General features: G+C 47.4%; 1 protein-coding gene across 1 annotated transcript in view; it reads left to right on the top strand.

The window, feature by feature from the left end:
• Positions 1 to 561: 561 nt before the first annotated feature.
• Positions 562 to 24,457, top strand: part of Tiam2 (TIAM Rac1 associated GEF 2) — a 95,641-nt gene continuing 71,745 nt past the window's right edge. Inside the window, exons 1-7 of the mRNA XM_051205991.1 lie at positions 562 to 1,755; positions 8,227 to 8,662; positions 11,043 to 11,215; positions 12,720 to 12,944; positions 18,794 to 18,979; positions 19,723 to 19,869; positions 22,683 to 22,754. Of these exons, the coding sequence (XP_051061948.1) occupies positions 574 to 1,755; positions 8,227 to 8,662; positions 11,043 to 11,215; positions 12,720 to 12,944; positions 18,794 to 18,979; positions 19,723 to 19,869; positions 22,683 to 22,754 (2,421 nt within the window). The 5' untranslated portion in view covers positions 562 to 573. The remainder of the gene's footprint in view (positions 1,756 to 8,226; positions 8,663 to 11,042; positions 11,216 to 12,719; positions 12,945 to 18,793; positions 18,980 to 19,722; positions 19,870 to 22,682; positions 22,755 to 24,457) is intronic.

Here is a 24,457-nt window from a genome sequence, read left to right as displayed (position 1 = left end):
GAGGGTATGTGTTGGCTGGCCTATGTTGGTGAGTGCAAAGGCTACACTCAAGGACTTGAGTGTGTGAGGGTGTTGGAATCTGGAGGGACCCTGAGATGTTTTCCCCATATTACATGAGGTGTCATCCTCAATAAGAATCCCTACATAATGAAGATGTAATTTCTCTGATATATCTCTGCTTGTATGCCCATGTGTCTAGACTTTTCCTCTATTTTTACTTCAAGGGTCATCAGCCAACACTGGGTCTGAAGGGACTCTAGTTACAGCTGATAGTTTTATGCTGAGTTGGAACCGTGTGCCACTGATAATGCGCTTGAAATGCCTAGCACACAAACATGGAATGTAGCCCACGTGACCAGTGTAGCCTTGCACAATCAGGGGAACCGGTTTGTCAAATGACTCTTGTCCCTGAGCCTTTGACTCTTGCCCTTCACCCTCCGTTCCCCTTGTTTACTATTATTAATTATTGTTTATTATTTTTATTAATCATATTTAGAAAACCCTGTCTTACTGCAGCTTGACTTAGATGGTGACTCGTACTGATACAACTGTTCTCAGGTCCTTTAGGTTAAAATGGGGAACTCTGAGAGTCAGTACACCTTCCAAGGATCCAAGAATCATAGCAATACTGTGGCCAGTGCTAAACAAAAGCCTTGCTCTCTGAAAATACGCAGCATTCATGCAAAAGATGAGAAGTCTTTGCATGGATGGACTCATGGGAATAGCGGAGCAGGCTACAAGTCCAGGTCCCTAGCCCGAAGCTGCCTTTCTCACTTTAAGAGTCACCAGCCTTATGCCACCAGACTCAGTGGACCCACGTGCAAAGTCTCAAAGGGTACTGCCTACTCTAAGCACAGAGCAAATGCCCCAGGAAATGATTTCCAGGGCAACAGTGGTGCTTTTTTACCTGGGAATGGCTGCCACTATGTTGGCCACGAGTCAGGGGAGAGCCATATGACTGCCAGGGACTGCAATGGACACCTCACTTGCTACCGGAGAAGTGAGAGCATCAGCTCCACCCCACCAGCCCAGGACCGCAGGAGCCCCAGAGTGCTCATCAAGACACTGGGAAAGCTAGACGGGTGCTTAAGAGTTGAGTTCCATAGCGGTGGCAACCCGCACAAAGGGCCCTCAGAGGACCCCAGTGGACCTGTACAGCTGCTGAGATACTCGCCTACGTTGGCATCGGAAACCTGCCTGGTGCCAGAAGCGAGGCGGGATTCGGGTGCAGACTCCCCCGGCAGCCGGCGCCCGTCTAACCTGCGCTCCAGCAAAGGCAGCTCCCTGAGCTCCGAGTCATCCTGGTATGACTCCCCATGGGGCAACGCTGGGGAGATGAGTGAGGTAGAGGGTTCCTTCCTGGCTCCCAGCACCCCGGACCCAAGCCTCCCCACCAGCTTCCCACCCAGTGACACCAGAAAACCTTTCAACCAAAGCTCTTCCCTCTCCTCCCTCCGGGAACCATACAAAGACGCCAACCTGGAATGCCGCTCTCCCTCTGGAACCTGCCGTTCTTCCGATGAGTACATCGGCTCCCACGTCAGCCTGAGCAACCGTGTCTCATTTGTCTCTGATGTGGATGCGCCCTCCAGGGTGGAGCACAGGGATCCCATGCACTATAGTTCCTTCACTCTCCCCTGTCGCAAGTCCAAAGCCTTAACTGAGGATGCTGCAAAGAAAGACACCCTCAAAGCAAGAATGCGGCGCATCAGTGACTGGACAGGAAGCCTCTCTAGGAAGAAGAGGAAACTTCAGGTGAGGACAGCGTGGGGTCAGGGGCGCAGGGTCCTAGAGTTTCCCCATCTGGGTTTCGAGGCTCCCAGAACATCAGGTGAGCTGGGGAAGGGAAGGGTTTAACTGACCCAGTATAGCTCCTCTTCTGATGAGAGTTTCTTTCTCATTTGCTTCAGACATACACTTTGAGCCTCAGCTCCCAACTCCAGTGGGTCCATGTTTTAGCCGAGGCATGGGACAGAACCCATTACTGACCGGGTGACTGAAGGCCCCCCCCCCCCAGGTTTCCTGGTTATGGAGGCTGGAAAGTTGTGAGCCACTGTGGTGAGATTCTAGGTAGGGAAGGGGAGAAACCTAGTCCATTTCTCCTCTTAGGAGGACACCAGTAACTTCAGGACTCCAGCCCCTGGCTCTCATCTAAGCCTAATCACATCATTGCTATCTCTGTGGGAGTTAAGGCTTCAGGCATGGGTTCTGAGGTGGCAGAGGACAGCACTGCATCCAGCCTCAGCACCAAGTTGCGTACTAAATTGCCTTGGCACTTGTATGCAAGCCCACAGGCCTGGTTCCAAAGCTGGTCCAACTATTCTTAGATGGCGTGGAGTGAAGATCCAAGTGGCCTGGTAATCTGAGGTCTGTGTTAGGCCGTCTTCAAGTCCAAATAAAAAACAGAACGTCATTAAGTTCAGTTAGGGAGGCTTTCTCAATGTGATATTACTTTATACTGAAGTCGGTTCATAACCAATCATAAACTGTGGAGCATGGACGTGTGTGTGGGGCGGGAGAAGGAACTCATGGCCTGGCACATGCCGGGCACGTGCTCTGACCACTGGGCTGAATCCAAAGCCCTTTGTTCTATTTGATTTTCTTTACTTAAGTAAGTCACGGAATTAAAAACAGTCTGATTAGGGTCATCAGTTTATAAGGGAATGTAGTCTTAACCCTGCTGGATACACACGCTCATGGGACTAGAAAAGCAAAGTCGAGAGGCATTAAGAGCAGGTAACAATACAACCTGTTTATAGAGTTCACCGTTGGTTGCTTCCTTCTTGTGTGTGGTGCCTGACATCACCACCTTCTCTCCCAGGGGAGATGGAGATCTGACGGCCACCATCCTATCCCCGGGACTGATTTCCTATCTCTAAGTGTAGTAATTTTCTGGCTCTTGGCCAAATCACCCAACAGATCCTTTGAGCTTTTGCCTCCTGGATCTTGTTTCCCAAGCATCTCACAGTGCTTGTTCAGCCCCTGCTGCCCCAGGGCTTACGTCCGCATCTTTTGGCTCCCAGAATTAACAGAGCTGGCTATGTCCAGCTGCTGTTCCCTCATGCATACTGTCACGGATACCCCTGCTTGTTTGCCTGGAGTGCGCTTCATCATTTGGGTTAGTGTCCTGACTCAATGTACAGTGATCCCAAGCACATTCAGGCTCTGTTTCCACAGTCCAAAGCAGACCTCTTAACCATGGTGTTTGGATCACTTTCTGCCATATGCAGTCACTGACTGCCCAGCCTTCACGGGGGTGGGGGGGTGGGGGGTGGGGGGTGGGGGGGAACGGGACACCGAACCTCCTTCAGTTTGTGTCATGCATAACTTCCCTTTGATATATCATGTGGAGTTACGAGCAAAATAACTAGAATTAATTTTTCTTCTTTTTGTTGAGACAGGGTTTCTCTGTGTAGCTTTGGAGCCTGTCCTGGAACTCGCTCTGTAGACCAGGCTGGCCTCGAACTCACAGAGATCCTCCTGCCTCTGCCTCCACAGTGATGGAATTAAAGACGTGCTTCACCAACGCCCAGCCAAATAACTAGAACTCTAAAACGAGAAATTTAATGCTAGAAAGGACCTGCACATTTTAGAGACCAGGAAGCTGAAGAATCAAGGAGTTTGTGGTCTTCCCGGCCAGGTAGTGGAGAAGCATGTTGGAGGCCATATCTGTAAAACCTCAGACAAATGACAAGATATCGTTGACTACTGTTAATTATTGTTGAACAGGATGATGAAAAATTTAGGCCCTTTCGTTTTTAAGTTACCCATGAGGAGAGCCTCTTGAAAGTTTTGTCTATAGATTCCCCGATGTCTGGTTAGCTAAAGATATGAGTAAGATTACTTTTTTGGTTAATATTCCAGTCCTATTGTACAGACATATTTCCTTTCATAGAAAAGATTAGGATAAGGTCTTTAAAGATGTAATCTAGTCATGTGTGATGGTTCAGGACTCTCATCCCAACTACTTGAGAAACTGAGGCAGGGAGCTTGAGGTCTTTCTGGGCTGCAGAATGAGAGAATGAGGTCAAAGATAGCCTGGGTAACTTAGCGAGATTCTGTCTCAAAGTAAAAATAATAATAATAATAATAATAATAATAATAATAATAAAGGGTCTGGAGAGATGGCTCAATGGTTAAGAGCACCAGCTGCTCTTTTAGAGGACTCGGGTTCAATTTCCAGTACTGCACCCACATGACAGATCACAACTGTCTGTACTTCCAGGTCCACGGGATCTGATACCTTCACACCAATGGACATGAAATTAAGTTTAAACACACACACACACCACTACCGTATACTAAAAAACTGCTTTAAAATAACATCAAAAATAAGATATCTGGGGACATAGTTCAGCAGAACAGTGCACATGCATTATGGTTGGAGTCCCAGGCTCAATCCCTAGTACCACACACAGAAAAACAAGCAGTCCCTGTGTGGGAGGAGTCTGTGATGATGAGCTTTAACAAGGCAATGAAGTGACAGCTACTTCTCTCACCCACATAAACGTTTGTGTGCCAGCAGAGTGCTGATTCAGAAACAGTCGCTTGACGGACAGGCATTTGTTGTGACTTTAAAAGAAGACATGAAAAGAACAGGCCTTTCAATACAGACCTTTACGCCTGTCCTCACACGTGTGAGCTTGAAAACCAGACATCTCAAAAAAAGAATACCAGGCTAGGAGACGGAGAAATATGTACTGGAGAGCACCTCATCCTTGGTGAACACCTCATACTAATTTTAGCTGACAAGGACCCTCATCCTGCCTAGGCTAAGCACTGTGTTCTTTTAGCCAGGGTAGGATAGGCTTTGCTGAGTTAGCAGTGTCCACCGCTCGTCTCTGTTCTTTGTGACGTGTGTCCATCATAGACCGCAGGTTGCTGGGATCTGCGCTGTTCTTCGAGACCCTAGGCGGATAGGACAGCATCCGTGAAGAACATTATACATCTACCACAGCAGAGAAAGTTGCATATTGACTTTGAAAGCTTCACTTCAGAGGCGACATGCTTAACTTGTGCTTGCATTCCCGGGTGTGGGGGTGGGGGGTGGTGGGTGGGGGGTGGAGGATGGGGGGTGGGAGGTGGAGAAGCAATCCTACCACGTGCCTTGGTGAGGACCAGAACTTTTGGGGGGCATCATGAAGGACTTACATGGTTTATCACAGAGAGGATTTAGGACACCAAGGCTTGCTTTCTGGCCCCCTCTAATTGTCAACTCTCACTTCTCAGAGAGGAGAGGCATGTGAGCAGGGGCCTTTCCTAGCATGTGAAGACAGGGGTGGGGTTTCCTCTAAAGATTAGGCATCATCTTTTGCTTTTCCAGCTCTGTCGCGATATGATTAATAAGCAGAAATTGAATATACTAACCTGTATAACCTGATACCTTGACATACATGTACAATGGGAATGGGTCACCATAACCAAGCTACTTTGAACAGTCATCACTCAACATAGTTAGCACGTTGGTTTTATTTTATTGTGAGACTGTTCATAATCTACTTCCCTGACATAGTTCATATACACAAAGGAACGTCCGCTACAGTCGTAATGGTGTAATCAGATCTCTAGAACTTACTTGGCTGGTGTAACCAAAGCTTTACACCTGTGCAGCCTCTGTCTTAACCCTGGGCCTCCATGCCCACCTAGTTTGGATTCTCACATAAGTGAGACGGGTCATGCTGTGTTTGCTTCTCTGTGGAGTCAACCCCTCTAAGTACAGTTGTTAGTGCCCTGCTCACCAAGTTACAGTAGTCACTGCCTATGGTTATGGTTGAGTAGGAATGGAGACCACAGGCACTATGCACACATCTGGTAAGCTCTCTGCACTCACACCCATCTTGCAGTTATTAGGAATTGCGTCTGGACCTGTTGAAAGATGTCTTAGTTTTCAAAGTGCTCTTCTTAGGCTGAGATTTCATCATTGGCAATTGGGATTGTAGATGGACAGTTTTAGACATTGATTAGAGCCTGGGAAAATGCATGCCCATTTGTAAGAATCAGTGATACATAGCCACAGGTGCTATTTGTTCATCTCTCAGGAAGGAACAGTCTTGCCTTGTTACGGAGGGACGTTTAGCACCCTCGCAACATGAAGTCTCTCTCTTAAGAGAATCAACGACGATTACTGTTCATAGGTAACTTGGGTACATCTCTCTTCCAGAGATGAGCTGGTTTGGAAGCGCCTCACTAAGGCTCTTGCAAGGAAAGAGACTCTCCCAGTGTTTAGGGGCAGTGAGTCAGACTCATAGCTGCAGTAACAGTAATGCTGCTAAATGCACAGCATTCTTTCATGTCTTTGGAGTTTACGAAAGTCTAAACAAAGTGATGGTTAGGAGAAGACTCTCCAAGTATTTTGAATTTCCTGAGTGACTCATAGCAGCCGTTGGATTGGCTCTTTGAAGCAGAGGTGTCGGTGTATAAATATGAATGACCACAGGACATAGTGTAAACACACTGGGAGGTGTTATCATGGTTAGTAAGAGCTGTTTGTGTTCTGGGCTCTGTTTTTAGCACCTGGGCCTTGGAAAACACTCTTCAGTTGCCTGGTGATGGTTTCACTGTAAAAGTCACTTAATATATGTGATTTGAATTTTTCTTTTTTTAAGACAAAATTTCCTCAAGAAAATATCTCCACAGGGTGGAGTATTCAAAATAGAGCAATAGAGCCCCAACTCAATGGCCCCTGACCCAGTTCCTTCTCATTTGATTTTGATGATAAGGAAATATCAGAAGTTGAGTATACTTGACTGTTGTTATATTTTTGGTTGTGAGCTTAGCCTTTAATGGCTGAGCCAGGTCTCTAGCCATACTTGACTGTTCTCTTTATTTGTTTGTTTGTTTGTTTATTTATTTATTTATATATTATGTGGTGTTCCATCTGTGTGTTTGCATTCATGCCAGAAGAGGGCACCAGATCTCATTATAGATGGTTGTGAGCCGCCATGTGGTTGCTGGGTATTGAACTCAGGACCCCTGGAAGAACAGTCAATGCTCTTAACCTCTGAGTCATCTCTTCAGCCCTACTTAACCTTTCTCTTACAGCTGTATTCAGCTGGGTAGTTGGGGTGTCTTATTTATTAAATTACTTAGTTTTGAGGTAGGCTTTCGTTCTATAGCCCAGGCTGTTCTGGAACTCACTAGATAGTTAGTCCTTGTTGGCCTGAGCTCAAGACGTTCAGCCTGCTTCACCCTCCCACAATGCTGGATTACAAGCTACCACTGACAGCTGGTTTTCTCCCATTAAGCAGTGAGTCCTCCATCGGTCAGCTGCTTTCCATGAAAGTTAATAAAGGCATCGGGATGGGTGTCGTGCGTCTGTAACCTGGCTCTGTAACTGGCTGCTGTGTGTTCTGTGTCCCTAGATTTAGCAGTTGTTAGATAACTGTAGAGCTTACTTAGAGCGGCTCGTGTTTGGGTTTGCATTAGAACTAATATTAAGATAAATAGTCGTGTCAGAGACACCCTCCCCATCCAGTGCCTAGAGTAAAAGAGACACTCAAAGAAAAGGAGAGGAACAAAAGAGATCACTTTAAAAAAAAAAAGATAAATTCCTGAATTAAATAAAAATGCAATTAAAAAAAAACAAAACGTACAATTACTAGGCAGTACCCCTAGTGGGTTATGAAATTTTGGAACTTGGATTTTACTCTAGGAAGTAGGAGATAGGATGGTAGAGATTATTATGTAGAGGAGTCTAAGCCTGGGCAGTTGGCCCGAAGACTTCATTTGAGATAAAGGAAAGCAGGAAAGTGTGTGTGGATCAACCTAACAGCATCAACTCCCAGCCTTCCCCCCCCACCCCCGGTTATTTTCTGAATCAATGATTTCACATGATTTCGGAGAAAAATGGATAAGAACATGAATCCTTTCCTAGAAGACACTAAATCATAGCAAAGAATATCACTCTAGAAAGCTTTCCTAGTGTGTATTAAATATACTTAGTAGCTAATTGATCTGGTATTGAACTCAGGCTAGGTTCAGAGAGCCAGTGGCTTCCTGTTTACCTCTTTATATCTGACTCCATTGGTGGATGTGAGATTGGGCGGTATTCTACCTAGAATCCTTTCTGGTTTGGGGATGTGATGATCCGAGTTGTGTTTTGTTACGAGGCTCTTTGCATCCCCATCATTGGATGTAGCCACGTTACACCGAGGCTGTCTAGAGGGCTGATGCTGTGGGTACCATAGCTTGTGATGATGACTCGCTGGTAATTTGCGTTGTGTTCAGGAACCGAGGTCCAAGGAGGGCAGTGACTACTTCGACAGCCGCTCAGAGGGACTGAATGCAGACGCGCATGCGTCCATGCAAACATCTGCCTTACTGTGGTCAGGGGGCTCGGCCCAGACCCTGCCTCAGAGAAGCGAATCCACCCATGTGATTGGCAGCGACCCCCTCCAACAGAACATTTACGAGAATTTCATGCGGGAGCTGGAAATGAGCAGGACCAACACGGAACGCGTGGAGACGCCCACAGAAACCGTGGAGTCCAGCAGCGAGTCCCTCAGCTCCCTGGAGCAGCTGGACCTGCTCTTTGAGAAGGAGCAGGGAATGGTCCGGAAAGCCGGGTGGCTCTTTTTCAAGCCCCTGGTCACTTTGCAGAAGGAGAGGAAGCTGGAGTTGGTGGCTCGCAGGAAGTGGAGACAGTACTGGGTGACGCTGAAAGGTACGCGGTTGGAGTTCTCTGAAGGCTTGTCCTTCAATTGTCCTGTCACCAGGTAGTGCTGGTGCGTCAGGATTAACGTGAGTATGAAGGATGTGTGTGTCTGTGTGTCAGCGCGCGTGTGTGGTACATACACATGTATATGAGCATCCACGCAGAAGCCAGAGTACAGACTCAGGTGTCAACCCTTAGGTGCTGTCCAGCTTATTTTGAGACGTAGGCTCTCTCTGGCTTAGAATTCTCTAATTAGATTTCTCCAATTCGGCTCAACCAAGTGACTGGTGAGCCCCGACATCTGCATGTCTCCACCTTCCCATCACTGGGGTTATAACCACTATTACTATGCCTAAGTTTTTGTTTTTTTATGTGGATTCTGGGGAAGGCTTCATTCTCGCAAGGCTAGAACTTTATGAACCGAGCCACTTTCCCAACCCTAACTTGAAAGATTGTGATCTATCATCTCATGGCATGCTCCACCGAAAATATTTAACAAGTACGTTTAGTAATTTATTTATTTAACCATTTATGTGTGTTATACAGCCTGATCAATAATTTTTAAGATGAATTACTCTCTATGTATGATTCTCTGCCATTCTTCGATACTTGTATCTAAAATAATGCAAGACCCTGAATAACTGTCACCTCTACCTGGCTAACTCGTATTTTCCATTCTGCACATACTCAGAATTCCAAAGCAGTCAGTCCCCTTCCTGGATGGAATGTAATCGGGAGGATTGGATGTGTACCCTCCCCTATTACTGACTAAGAAAGTATTTTTGTCTCCACCACTGCACAGCTGTTTCTTTGTTCACTTCTTTGGGGTTGGACCTGGGGCCTTGGTGAGAGATGATGCCACACTCTCAGAGACCTTACTCCCTCATCCTACACCTGCCCCTCTCCTCCCCCGTGTTCCTTTCTCAGAACAGAACTAGGAATTTGTCTTGCTCAGGTAAGAACACCCCTGGCAAGCACGGCCAGTTAACAGCTGATTGCTTTGCTCGCTGTGGAAGTGCAGGCTGGAAGGACTCCATCTCCTGGGGGAGGGGGTAGTGAGATGCCTCAGCGGGCACAGCCCTGATTCATGCGGGAGCAGACAGGTGGTTGGAACCTCAGCCTCCTTGAAGGGCTCCTGTGATTGTTAGACAGACGGACTAGGATGTTCCGGCCCCTCCTTCCATAGGGAAGGGAGCAGAAACACAAATCACACCTGGACACAGTCGGTGTGAACTGCCAGGCTGCCTCTTGGCTTTCCCGTGCATTTCCAGGATGACAGGGTATAAATAAAAGTGATCATGTCTTCAAAGAACAGACGCCATCCTCACCTCCATCCATGGCCAGGGTCTCAGGATTCTTGCAAAGGAGGTGGCAGCCTCCTTCCCCTCCCCTGGTCTTGTGTGACAGACTTTTCCTAGGGAACTAGAGCCACATCACCGTACCACACTTGAGGTCCGTCCCTCCTATGGGGCAGGCATCCAGTCAAATCCAAAGCCTCGGCTACCCCCCCCCCACCTGCCCGCTGCCCCCCAAACCTTCACATTACCACTTCCTCCCTCTGGGAATTCATTGTGTTAGGATCAACTTTCTTGGCTTCAGTTCTGTACATTATAATGTTGGAACTAATGTATTTGGGTTAATCTTACTTGAAAATGCGCGCGTGCGTGCATGCGTGCGTGTATGTGTGTATGTGTGTGTGTGTTAGGATTTGGAAGTTATTCTTGAGGTAGTCATGTGGATAAATTGGAAATGACTGTCTGTAAAGAGGGATTATTACTGAGCTGTCTTGTGACCCTGATGTCACTGATGTGTGCAATGCTAAGCAGACAGCGGTCAGAGTTTGAAAGATAGATCATTTAACAGGGAACATCTGCCTTTCCCAATAAGTGGATTTCCTTGCAGTTCACAGGGTCTCCTGGGCTGAGGGGTTGTCAAGGTTATTCAGACTCGCAGTACTCTGTGTGAGGGAATGGGGTTGCTGAGGTGAGATGGCCTAAGTTAATAACACCCCTGCTCCACCGTCATGTGACTCCATCTCCGGTCTCCTAGTGGTAGGTTGGAGTATGTCACTCTGACAACCTTGTAGGACGGCAGCTGTGAGGACAGAGTCGGGGCGGGTGTGTGTGTGTGTGTGTGTGTGTGTGTGTGTGTGTGTGTGTGCACTGCGTTGCTATTGATGGTGATACCACGTTGAGCACACCATCCGGTTTTCATTCTGACCCTGAGAGTTTAACTAGGCAGCTGCACATGCTAGCATGTCCTTGTTCTAACACCAACCCCTTGTGCAGGTGTCTGGGGGCATTTGGGGAGTGTATCGTTTACCTCTCACTCCTTTCCTACATTTTCTGGCCATGTGACAGGGTCATTATTCTGCTTCTGTCTTGCCTAGGCTGTACTCTGCTGTTTTATGAGACTTACGGAAAGAATTCCACGGACCAGAATAGTGCCCCACGGTGTGCCCTCTTTGCGGAGGACAGCATTGTGCAGTCTGTCCCAGAGCACCCCAAGAAGGAGCACGTGTTCTGCCTGAGCAACTCGTGTGGGGACGTCTACCTTTTCCAGGTACGGCTGCCGTGCGAATGGAAGGGTGAGGCGACAGCGTGTGAATGAGTATGACGAGAGCAAGCGGGACTCAAGGGGAACTTGGCATGGATTCAGTGAATGTTCTGTTAGGCTTTGGGATTAGGGTGTGAGCAGGACCCTGTGACTTCCCATACCTACCAAGACTAGCTATTCCTGTAGCAGGCATTGGTCAGGTGCTTGTGACGTTCCAGGCTACTGCCTATCGTATCTATGTGAGGGCAAAAAGGAAATATTGCGATCTGTACTCCACATAACACTTGAGCTGGAGAGGGTAATGTCTGAGAGTTCCGGGACACAGGTCTTTTAAAGAAGCCTGGAGACTGTGGCCAGGGAATTATCAACAACTCTCAGGACTCCTAGTAAAAGTCAAAGCAGCAGCCTTTTGGGAACGTGAGGCCCTCCTGGATAAGTGTTGTGAAAGTGACATCTGCCTTTAGAGATTAAGATCCAGGATATCTGCTATTGGGATTTTTAGCCATTTGGTAGGGATGCCTAGCATAGTGTTGAGTCCTGCCAACCAACTGATTTCTAGCATCATTACTGAGCACCTGTGTCTTCTTGGAGCACTTAGCCAACTTCCTGACACTTGGAACTTTGAACAAGTAGATTTATGAGAGTGCACAGAAGCCAGGCAGTGGGGTAACTCACCCCTGTACTTGGGAGGCTGAGGCAGGAGGATCACTATGTTTAAGACCATCCTGGGCCATGTATTACTTTCCAGTGTAGCATGAGCTACACAGAGAGACTTGAACCACCACCACCACCAAAGGACCTTACAGAATTGCTGTTAGCGTGCACGTAACATGTATGACATGATGTCACCTCGGCTGGATAGACTTGTTTTCTGTCACTAACTGAAAGCTGTTTCTTTGTTCCTTGTTTTTTCTGACTGCCACACTTAGGTTTCTGCCTTTTATTTCCATGATGATATACCCTGACAAAAATCGACTGAGAAATGGTTTATTTTGGTTCATGATTCTAGGTCAAAGTCCGTTACTGTGGGAAAGTCACGGTGTGTGTTTACACACGTGCGCGCGCGCACACACACACTGCTCAGCTCACTTTCTCTACTTTTACATACTCCAGGACCCAAAGCTAGGAAATGGTGCCCTGTGCGTTCAGCTTGGTCTTTTCATGCCAATTAAAGCAGTCAGGACAATCCCCATAGATAAGGCCACAGGTCAACCTAATCCAGACCAGCCCTCATGGAATCTTCCTGGGGAACCCTTGGCTGTATCAAGCCAGCAGTTGGAACTAACAAGCACAGGCACTATAATCCTTTCTGCTTAACTCCTGCAGCTCTTTGCTCAGTGTCTCTGAACCAGAGTTAGGTGTTTATGTTTGGGAAACTAAACTTTGTTTTTTTTTTTGGGGGGGGGGGGAAGACAGCCCTTGGGTTTGACCCATCAAATCCTGGTCTTCCATTTTGGAGAGAATGTGTGTGCTTAAATAATCTCAAACAGTTCCTCCGCCCCATGTTTAGGCCACTAGCCAGACAGATCTGGAAAACTGGGTTACCGCCATACACTCGGCATGCGCGTCCCTTTTTGCAAAGAAGCATGGGAAAGAGGACACGGTGAGGCTGCTAAAGAGCCAGACCAGAAGCCTGCTTCAGAAGATCGACATGGACAGCAAGATGAAAAAGATGGCAGAGCTACAGCTGTGTGTGGTCAGCGACCCCAAGAACAGGAAGGCCATCGAGAACCAGGTACCCCTGATTGCACGCCGCTCCACAGCCACCTTAGGCACACTCCCAAGTGCGTGGTCCGTCTCCTCCCTTAGTGCTCCCCTCTCTCACAAATTGCACGTACTGGTATATCTTAGAGAGGTGTCTGACCTGAAAGCATGAGAAATCATTTTGACATGCGTATCTTATTTCTAAGAAATGTGTACTCTAGTTAAAACAAAAAGCATGCCTGGTAAACATGGCAAAAGAGAACATTCTAGAATGGGCTAGTTGACCCCCAGCATAGTCTTCAAATGCTATGAGAGACCGCAGGGTTGAGGTTGGGCTGGGAACTTGAGAAAATGATGGCGTATATATTTTGTAACATTGATTGTCTGTGAATGAATTCAGGGAGAGCTGAGCCAGGAACGGTGTCCCTGTAGGCGTGGTTCAGACTGTGCCCACCTTCTGCCCCCTTTTGTGCATGGGACTCTTCTCAAACATGCTCTGCCCCGTACACACATGTGGGCGTGGGGGTGTCTGGTCTTCGGTTAACCGGATGACTGGTGCATTAACCTTGATACATCTTTCTCTTCACTTGCGCTCACTTTTAAATCTCCAACTAGGAATGGATTGTCCGTTGTGTCCACAGGCGTGGACCAGCGAGGCCCCCATCCCATACATCTTTCACGTGCTCTGCAAGCCACCTGTCTAAAAGTTTGCATCCTGAGGTATCGCTCTCGCTTATTGCCATTCAGAGTCTGCCGCTGGGCTGTACACTTTCGTTCATATCGCGTTTTCTCCCAGAGACCCCAGCAACGTCAGGTCTGGCCATCATGTGTCCTCACCATAGCAGATTCTACAGTGTAGACGACATCGTGTAAGGCAGATAAAGTCTCTGGGACGGGATCTCTTTGAAGTTGGTGGGTGGAGAAAACGGTTGTCAACACCCTTTCCTAAGAGAGACAAGGGCTGTGTTTCTTGCTGCTGCGGAGGTCACACGCCTCGCTTAAAATAAACCTTGCTACAGCGCTGTCCTCTGGCCTCTGGGCTCGTTCATGGGGTAGATGATGCAACATTCATTTGAGCGTGTCCAATGCGCACCAGACCCCGCCGTGTGTCCTCATGGGGCAGCCTTTGAAGTCCTGAGGGAGGAAGCATTGGAAATTAAGTCCAGTTAGTACTTTATTTTCCTTTCCGTTTATTATTTCAAACAAGTAAGTCCGGACAAAAGCCTCACCACCCCTAGGCAGGCTTGGCGTCCGCCCAGATGGCTTCCCCTCCCCCTCACAGCCTGCCTCATCATGTCCCCTTTCCAGGAACTAGGGTTCTGCCCGGTGAAGAGTGGGCTGGAACGGGGGTGCAGGTATGTTACCAGTGCGCTGCTGTGGTGTTTGGAAGCTATGAAGAGACTGTATCCATCCCCCCCCCCCCAGCCTTAGTGTGCCCTGCACATCCTTTCCTGCGTTTCCTAAAAGGTTAAGGATGATGAAGAAGGATGCTTTGTGTTTAGCCATTCGCGAACTGTGCTGAGGGCACAGTGTGGATGCAGCCCCGAAGATGGGAAGTGATAGGTGTGTGGGAAACAGTTTGTGGAGGATCCTTGTGGAGGGGCTTGAGGACAAGGGGGTGCTGTGCCGAGATGTGGGCTTTCTTTAGCGGGCGGTAGGAAGTGGTAGGAGTAAGGTGCTCGGCAGGACAAGGGTAGCCTGGTTCAGTGAGCTTTAGCTTAGTGCATACTGCAGGCTAGGTCTGCGTTTAGACGGGACACTCTGTCCTCAGACTGTCCTCCATCCCGAAGGGTGACAAAGTCAGAGCTATAGCTTCATAGTCCCCGGGAAGACAGTGAAGGGTAGATTTGGCTTCCTGTGCATTCTTGGGAGACTTCCTGGAGGAGGGGGGTCTTCTGAATTACTTCTTGGAAATGTGTTAACCGGAAGAGGGACAGAGAAGGGTGCCCTTGGCGGGGTGATGCATTTTCACACGACCGACAGTGTTTGCATGTAACCAGCACGCCCAGTTACAGGTTTTCGTGGTTTCACAGCCCTTCGCCATTCCCACGGCTGAGAAGAAGAAACGGTCTCTACTCTGGCGTTCATCCGGATGCCCACTTAGCTGTTTTCTTTTAGACCGATTCTCTGTCCCTATCCTGTTTCTGGGGACTTACGAGCAGAGGGGACTCTGCATGGTGCACATGCACGCTGCCTCCTTTCTCCTTGTCACCTGGGTCACCCTCTACATCCCATTTCTCATGAAGATCTACGGGCTACGTCCTTCAAGAGCGCCCCGACTCCCCTCACACAGGATCTGTTGGGGATGCTACATGGTTCTTGTTCTGTGTCTCTCTCTGCTCAGCATGTCACTCTTCCTGTTATCTCTTGTGGCTCCTCTGGTCCCTGCTGCAGAGCAACTCCTGGACCCCATTGCTCACATCTTTGTTGTTTTCTGGAGGTGGCGAGGGAATGGGCATTGGGCGCCATATTAGTTACTTTTCTTGTTGCTGTGGCCACATAGCGTGCTGAGCCCATGGGAAGGTGCCTCTCACATTTAGGGTAGCTCTTCCTACCTCAGCTAAACTCATCCAAGTAGCCCCTCAATGACATGGTCAGAGCTTGTCTCTGGGTGATTCTAGAGGCACATTAGCATTAACTATCACAGGCTCCTTTTATGAGCCAGGGGGTCTTTCTTCCTCACTGTAGAAGACTCAGCTCTTCTGAGTCCTCCCCTGCCGGTCATCTTTACTCCAGCTAACAGGTCCCCTCCCCTGCCTTCCTCTCTTCTAGTTCCCTCTCTGGTTCAGTATTCTGATTCCTTCTCAAGCCACACATGTTTGATTGTCTGATCTCTCTCTACCCAGTAGAGATGGGTAGACTGCATCCATCTGAGGGTTGGGGGAGCAGCCCCGTGGCTGAGTGAGGTTTCTGATGGTGCAAGGCTGGTGGTGGTGGTGGGGGTTGGGCAGAGCCAGGAATGAGCCCAAATCTGCTCTTGAGCTCTCGGCTGCCGCTCAGTGGGACTCAATGCTTCACTTGCTGACTAAATGTGGATGATTTTGTATGGATGAGAGATGGATGCTTGCTTCCCTGGGATTTCCAGTTTGATCTGAAGGAAAATTTACTGGCTATAAAATGGGTGACTTTTGTTGCCAAGAAAACAAAAGACAGCTGGCTGCTGTTTCGGCCACTAGTCAACTTAGGTGGATCCTTGTCACTGGTTGGCATCTTTAGTGAATGTAGGTTTTAGTGTTTGCAAGGCACAGGATGGGAATTTTTAAAATGCCTTCTACCAAGAAGGAAAAAGCAAAGTATCTTTTAGGCCAAGCCTAGTAATGGACAATTGGGCCAAATGTCACAGCTGAACGACTAAATGAGTGAAAATACTTTGCTAACAGGGCGGAGGCTGGCAGGAAACTGCCATCTTTCTTTAAAGGCATCACATACTCATTTCCCTCATTATTTTTATCAGTAGGCTGCATCGTCTCCCTTTTCCACCCTTTTACAGCTGTCCAAAATATCTCTGAGCTCATTCACCAAACATAGCTTTTTAACCAGTAAAAAGGAAGCTTGTCATTAAATTGGTGTCCATGCTTCAACCTAGGATCCTCCTATGGGATTTCATCATTAAAAATTTCCCTTTTATGTGACTGGTGACATGACTTACTGGAGCCACAATGACCTGAGTTTGATCTCTGGAACCCATATGAAGTTGGGAGGAGAGAAACAGCTCCCCAAAGTTGTCTCTGATTTCCACACATATAGCCTAGAACTCATGTACATGCGCGCGCGCGCACACACACACACACACACACACAGCACTCACATACATGTCCCACTCATACTCCCATACTCACACATTCATGCATGCACTCTCATACACACTCACACCACTCTCATACACACACTTGCACACACATTCATATACACAGTCATGCACATACACTCACAACACTCATATACACGCCACTCATACATTCATGCATGCACTTTCATACACACACCACTCACACACACACTCTTACTCTCACACACACTCACACTCTCACACACACTCACACACTCACACTCACACACTCACATACACTCAGGCTCTCACACACTCACTCACTCACACTCACACACTCACAATGCTCTCACTCTCACACACTCACACACTCACACTCTCACACTTACACACACTCTCACACACTCACACACATTTTCACACTCTGTCCCTTTTATGATAAAGGGTATTGCAAAGCGTAAAGCGGCTCCTCCGTCTCGTGTGTCATCCATGCCACTGCTGTGTTGGTGTGCACCGCTGTAAAGGAGGCTTTCACTTCCACGTCCAGATACTTAGGAACGTTTTTCCTCTGGCCCGAGGAAAACGTGAGGTAGCCGACGATGAGCTCAAACACCTGATCTTGTCTATTACCTTCTAAACGCTGGGCTCACTGGCGTGCACCACGATGTCCAGTTTGTGACCCAGCCCGGGACCTCGTGTCAGCTAGTAAGCCAGCACTCGCTGACGGAGTGGCACCCTGGGGCTTTCATTGCATCGCTTCATGCATGAAGCTGCATGTTGAACTTAGAAGAGGGCTGGGAGCACTGTTTCTCAGCCTGTGGGTTGTGCTGGTGTGAATCATATTTACATTATGTTTCATTACAGTAGCACAATTACAGTTACGAAGTGGCAACAAAAATCATTTTATGGTCGGGGCTCACCACAACATGTAGAAGTGTATTAAAAGTGGGCGGGCGTAGCATTGGGAGGGCTGAGAACCACTGACTACGGGAAGTCTGGGGACTACTCCAAATTTTTAAGTTTGGGAAGAAATGGGATAGGGGACAATGTTCAGTGTTGGAAATCTTTCTAATGACTGTTTAGGCTTCTCTGTGCATGCTAAGTAACACAGCCAACTGGAAATGCCATTGTTAGGAGGAAATCTGTCACCCTAAATAGGGTCCAGTGCCCAGTGGACATTGTAGGCTGTGTGGCGATGGCACCAGGGTCTGTGGAATGCCGGCTGTCTGTCCTGCTCTGAGCCACGTGTTGGCAAGTCACCTGAGTCTGTTGATCTGCATGCGGATGTAGGTCACATCTTATAGAGACTTATGGTTGTGATAACGCTGCGGAGATCAGAAAGAGATCCCTAGACAAATGCCAATGCCTGACTCCTCGTTTTGAAGAAATACTTGGCAACCTCTGTTGTTTAAATATCTGTAGCTGCTTTAGGTTTTCAGGTCTTCAGGTGGTGTTTATTGCTAGAGACACGGAAAAGTAGTAAGCGCTAAATGTCTGTCCCGTCCCCAAGTGCACTTGCTTGTCACCGTGGGAGACACTCTGGTTAGACAGGAGCTTCAAGTCACTGCCATCATGCGTGCTGTGTCAGCCGTGTACAGCTCATCCAGTAGAGCAGTGGTCCTCAGCCTTCCTAATGCAGTTCCTCACACTGTGCTGACCCCCAACCACAAAATGACCTTTGTTGCTGCTTTATAATTGAAATTTTGCTACTGTTATAAGTTGTAATGTAAATATCTGACACAGGATGAGAGCTGCTGCAGTAGGGGCCCTCAGGGTATAAATGGGAAGGGAAACGAAACGGGGAGAGACCCATGTTTTGCTTTGCATCCCATGTCGAGTCAGAGTGGTTTAGTGTTACTCTGTAACCTTCATGGGCTGTGGCATGTCACAGTATTGGAGTCCCCAGTGTGAGTGCGTGTGTGCATGTGTGTCCCAGTGTGTTTCCGTAGGAGGGTGTGAGATATGGTGATAAGGGGCAATGGATTGAAGCCACACCATTCCAGCTGCCGGCCATTTTTTTCCTTGAGGGTTATGGCCGAGATTGCACCTGCAGTTTGAGCAACCCAGACTTGTAACTCGGGTCAAAGTCACCTCTCTTCTTGCTGTTTAAGATCCAGCAATGGGAGCAGAATCTGGAAAAATTCCACATGGACCTGTTCCGCATGCGTTGCTATTTGGCGAGCTTACAAGGTGGGGAGTTACCGAACCCCAAGAGTCTCCTTGCCGCCACCAGCCGCCCATCCAAGCTGGCTCTTGGCAGGCTGGGCGTCCTGTCTGTTTCATCTTTCCACGCTCTGGTGAGTTCCAGGGAAGGCTCGGTCAGTGGCTGGCAAGGGTCTCGCCTTTCCCTAGCTGGTTGCCAACTTCCAGCAGAAGTTAACCTAGCTGGAAGTTAACCTAGCGACTGACAAGGATCACAAGAGGCTGGGCACTGGGGAGTTTGCTTGTTCTAGGAGTCTAGCTATTAGTTGGAAATTACTTCATACTCCTAGCTGCTGGTCTATCCCTCCTGATATTCTTGGGAGGGTGGGATCTCTGAGGAATGGTCCCAGTGGGTGAAGAAGAGAGAGATGGATTGTCACTTGCAAGTGTGAAGACCTGAGTTTTGTCCTCAGGTCTTAGACAAGGTGGGTGGCATCTCAGGAACGGCACTCAGAGTTGACCTTTGGTGTCCACATGTACCTGCAGACATGTGGACACATACAAATACAGTACATAGATAAAGGTTGCTTAGCCTGTAGTCTGGGAGCCCCATGGGGAGAGACTGAAATTGCTTCTGGCTTCTGCATTGAACTGGCTCAGGTGGAGGGGCTCAGAGTGGTTTTGCTGACTCTGCTGCCCACTGTGGAACCATCTGGATGTTGGAATTTGGCTTGTGCTATCTAGATGACAGGCATCTGTGTGGAGGCTGCATTTCTGTGTATGAAGTACACGGCAGACTCTTTTACTGCCAGAACACGCTTAAAGAGGGAGACTGACATCTCTACTCACAAAGACGCTTGCCAGGCTTTAAGATGCTCTCAACTGTGTCTTCCACTAGGTGTGCTCTAGAGATGACTCCGCCCTCAGGAAGAGAACACTCTCCCTTTCCCAGAGAGCAAAAAGCAAGAAAGGCATATTTTCTTCATTGAAAGGGCTGGACACCCTGGCAAGAAAAGGGAAGGAGAAGAGGGCTTCCATAACTCAGGTGAGTTCTCAACATGGAAAGCACGAGATGCGCAGTATTATTCCTCACACATCCCTGTCTGCAGGCTGCCGAAAGCCTCAAGTGTTGGTCTTCTGTTAAGGGCAAAGTCAAAGTTTCTTGAAAGGAATCTAGCTCCGTCAGGCACATGTGCCCATGTGAAATACACAAACGGCTTTGTCTGCTTCAGCAAACCCCCAAAGGCAGGCCTGCCTGTGCAGCTCTTAGGAACACTAGGAATGAGAATTATTGGGAAATGGGTCTGGGGATGTGGCCCAGTGGGTAGAGCTCTTGCTTAGTGTGTCTAAAGTTCTGTACTTGATTTTTATCCCCGCACAGCCAGAAACAGCTGTGCATGCGTGTAAGTCCAACACTTGGTAATCAGGAGTTAACAGCATGGTCAGTGAGTCTGAGGTCAGTTTGGGCTGGAAACCTTTGTCTCAAAAAGAGAAAAGAAAGCAAAGCATAGCAGAAAACGAAGCTTGAATGTGATTCAGTAGGAGGGAGCTCGCATGGGTAGACCCTGCTAGAAGAAAAGGTGTGCATGTGGGGGAGGGAAAGTATTAGGAAAAACAACGGACACTTTTTGTTGCCTTGTATCAATTTATATGAAAACGAACGCAGAAAAGTAATGCCAGTCCAAGGAAATGCAGCTAGATACTCTTGGTGGTTGTCCTGGATCCATTTGATAGCACCGATTCCGTTGCTAGTCCTAGATTGTATTGATTGATTGATAGTGCTAGAATCTGTTGCTAGTCCTAGATCTTACTGGTGGTGCTAGATTCTTTGCTCCCTCAATTGTATTCTATCAGCCGGCACTATGGAGGGAAAACACAGTGGTCTGAAAGGGTACCACTCTGTTCACCAGTGTCATAGGGCGAGGCTGAGATTTGAACCTGGAGTGTTCAAAGCCTTAAAAGAATCAACAGTTGCTGCTGCATATTTTCCAGAGGAGAGTGTTTGCTCTTCGTATTGTACCAAGGGAAGAACAACTCCAACATTTATGGCTAAAATACAGCCCTAAGTTCAGCAAACTGTTCTTTTGTTTGTTTGGTTGGTTTTTTGAGACAGGGTTTCTCTGTATTGCTTTGGAGCCTGACCTGGGACTTGCTCTGTAGTCCAGGCTGGCTTGGAACTCACAAAGATCCGCCTGCCTCTGCCTCCAGAGTGCTGGGATTAAAGGTGTGCGCCACCAAAGCCTGGCCAGCCAACTGTTTTGAGAGTGTGTTGCATGTGTAGGTCAGAAGTGTTTCCCGATACCCACAATGCAGCATGTGTTAATTGATACTTTAATCCTGGTTGGTAGGTTATAGGATTATTTTGTTCAAGTGTGGTTGAAAGGAAGAATTAAAAGGTGATCTTCTGTAATTGACAGGGAAAAGGTTTGCAATGATTTCCAGTGGGTTGCTGCTGTTCTGAAAATGATTTTGGTTGTTACTTTAAAGAGATGGTCACAGTTCATAGACGTTTATTTCCCACTTTGTACTGTGAACAACACTTTTAATGACTAGCGTGACTAAAATCTTTAAAGCGGCCTCGATGTTTAAAACCCTGAAACCGGGAATGGGATTAGAGGGGGTGGGTTGGTTGATGGAAAGACGACAAAACACATGTAAGTTCTTTATGGGACCACTGGGTTCTTAAATACTCACATACGGGAAGAAAATCACCCAGTCGCAGGATGAGATGGTCCAGGAGGTAAAGGTGCTTGAGCTCAAGCCTGGTGATTCGTTCATTTTCCCAGGGTCCATATGGTGGAAGAAGAGAACAGACTCCGCACCCTGTCCTCTAACTTCTCACATTCACTATGGCATGAGCCCTCTCTCTCCCTCTCTCTCCCTCTCTCTCCCTCTCTGTCTCTCATACACACACACACACACACACACACACACACACACACACACACACACACACACAAAGTAAAACAAATTAAAGACTTGCAGTTCTACTTGTATTTTTATTTGGTTACAGAAAGTGATTATTTGTTGGCCATAGGTAGTGGTTAACTATAATCCATTGGCTGATATTGGGCCTATGTTTTCTCAATGGCACCTTTGTGATGACGTTCTGTATATAACGTCAAGGTCAGTGTTGATATCAATCATGATAACCTCACGTAATTAAAGTGATGACATGATTGATAACTGGACAACTTGTTTATTTTTAGAAGTACCATTTAGTTGATTAAATGAGCCTTACTGTCTGCTCCGGTGTCTCTGCTAAGGGTTCTCAATGAAAGATTTCTTGGTAAACAGAAGCATTCGGTTGAACAACTTTTGTTTGTAAAAAGATATGAAGTTAATACTCACATAACTGAATAAAGTTGATTTATTTGCTTTTCCTAGTTGAACCTCTTATTTGATGTTAGCAATCTACAAAACTTAGAAGATAAAATTTATAAAATTAAAAAGTGATTTCTAGTCTTTTTGGCTTCAAACAAACCTCTATTAACATACTGCCTTCCAATATTTATTCTAAGCACATAAAAACAGTTATAAGATTGATTATGTGGCTTTGCCAACTCCTTTCCACATCTTCCGAGATGCATAATTAGTTTAAAAAAGCAATGTCAAGACAATTCAAGATGACTTGAATGCTGTGAGATGTCACAGAAAAGTAAATATGAAACCATGAGAGAAAAGAAAGCAGATTTCTGTGCAGAGGGAAAGCTTCATATTTGAATATTACTACAGACTGTGAAATGAAGTTCTCACAAAATGTTATACAACCTCAGTATTCAAACTGAAAATGTGTGGATGCCAAATGAACATCGCAGAGCCATTACATTAGTCTTTTTCCTTTCTCCTGTTTGGCAGATGTTTGATTCGAACAGCAGCCATGGATTTCCTGGGACTCAGCTACCTCAAAACTCCACTAACTCCAGTGAGGTAAACTTGGCGGGACAGGGCAGCCATCTTGTCTTATGTTGGCTAAGTGGGGAATGCTGGTTGAGAGTCTTCCCATGGCTCTGTTCAAAGACGAGTTTAGAATGAAAATGGTCATTACTAAGTAAGCTAAGAGGTGTCCTCTGAATGTTAAGTACTTTTAGATGCTTTTAAACATACACTACCACCTTCAAAAGCAGTGCTGTGATTGGCTGTGCCAGAGTAGTGCTATTCCCTTGGCAGGACCTGACCCTCCTTTGAATATTAGCGAATCCCAACGTAGACCGTCTTTCGTGACAGCCAAGGCTTTCCCATAGCTGGTACGAGTTTCTCTGGGCATCCTCAGTGGAGCTGCGAGCAGTGTCTGTCCTTCTCTTGACTTCAGAGTTGCTTCTCTTTCTGCACGTGCGCAGGCTTGGATATGCCGGCAGCTACTCTGTGCTTTTCCCAAACCGACTTCCATCTTTCAGCTTCTCCCACTTTTCCTCCATCAGATTGCTTTATCTGCAATTTTATTTCTAACAAACATCTGAGCTCATCGTGGGGCTGGAGAGATGACTCGGGGGTTACGAATAACTTAGTGTTCTCCAAGTGGACCCCAGTTCATTTTCTAGCATCCAGATAGATGGGGACTAACACACAGAGATACATAAAACAGTAAAATAGTTTTAATAACACCCGATAATGGGACTGGGGAGATGGATCAGCAGTTAGGAGAGTTTGCTGCTCCTGCAGGGGGCCTGAGTGTGGTTCCCAGCACCCTCATGTCAGCTCCCAGCTGCCTGAAGTTTAGCTCCGGGACCCCTGATGCTGTCTTCTGGCCCTCCCTGGACACCCGGATACACCTGTCATACATGCATACACCATACACACTCTTTCACACAAGCATAAAAAGCACTTAAAATGAAAAAGCCCAATAATGAACAGCCCCGACAAACCTATTGTGTCTTTGCAAAAGCGATCCAACGCTGATGGGAGTAATTTTGATGAATTAGAAATTTAGTTTGGAAAAGAACAAATCCGAATCATAGTAGAACGTGAGCCACTGCAGCAATTGCTTTGGGAGAGAGTGAGGGACTCGGTGGAGGTAGAAAATATTCCGTATAGGCAGCTACATGCTTCGCCTCCTTGTGAAGCTAGGTACGAGTTGTCTTATTGCTCCACTGCTCCTGGATGACAGCTTGTGGCTCCTCTCCCTGGAGTCACCTGCAACCTCCCAGGACACCCCTGAGGACACCACGAGTGGCTTGGCCTGGGGTTTTCCTGCCTTGTGCTCTCCTTTTGCTAAAGCTCACAAACCCCGATGAGGCAATGAAACCACATCCAAACCACCTTTTCCATTAGAGGGTGCTATCCAAGTGACAACCATTTCATAATGGATAGTGTCCATTTCCTGCCCTGTGTGTGTTTGTATACCTGCAGATCCCATTCAAAGTCCCCGTAAGGGCAACTTAATCGTGTGGTTGGCGTGGCACCAAGATTTCAGTTCCGACTGTGTCCTACCTTATCAAGCCGTGTGTGTGTGTGTGTGTGTGTGTGTGAGAGAGAGAGAGAGAGAGAGAGTGTGTGTGTGTGTGTGTGTGAGAGAGAGAGAGAGTGTGTGTGTGTGTGTGTGTGAGAGAGAGAGAGAGAAAGAGAGAGAGAGTGTGTGTGTGTGTGTGTGTGAGAGAGAGAGAGAGAGTGTGTGTGTGTGTGTGTGTGAGAGA

This window comes from Phodopus roborovskii, unplaced genomic scaffold, assembly GCF_943737965.1.
Source record: "Phodopus roborovskii unplaced genomic scaffold, PHOROB, whole genome shotgun sequence".
Lineage (NCBI taxonomy): Eukaryota > Metazoa > Chordata > Mammalia > Rodentia > Cricetidae > Phodopus > Phodopus roborovskii.
This window is presented reverse-complemented; position numbering and strand designations above follow the sequence as displayed.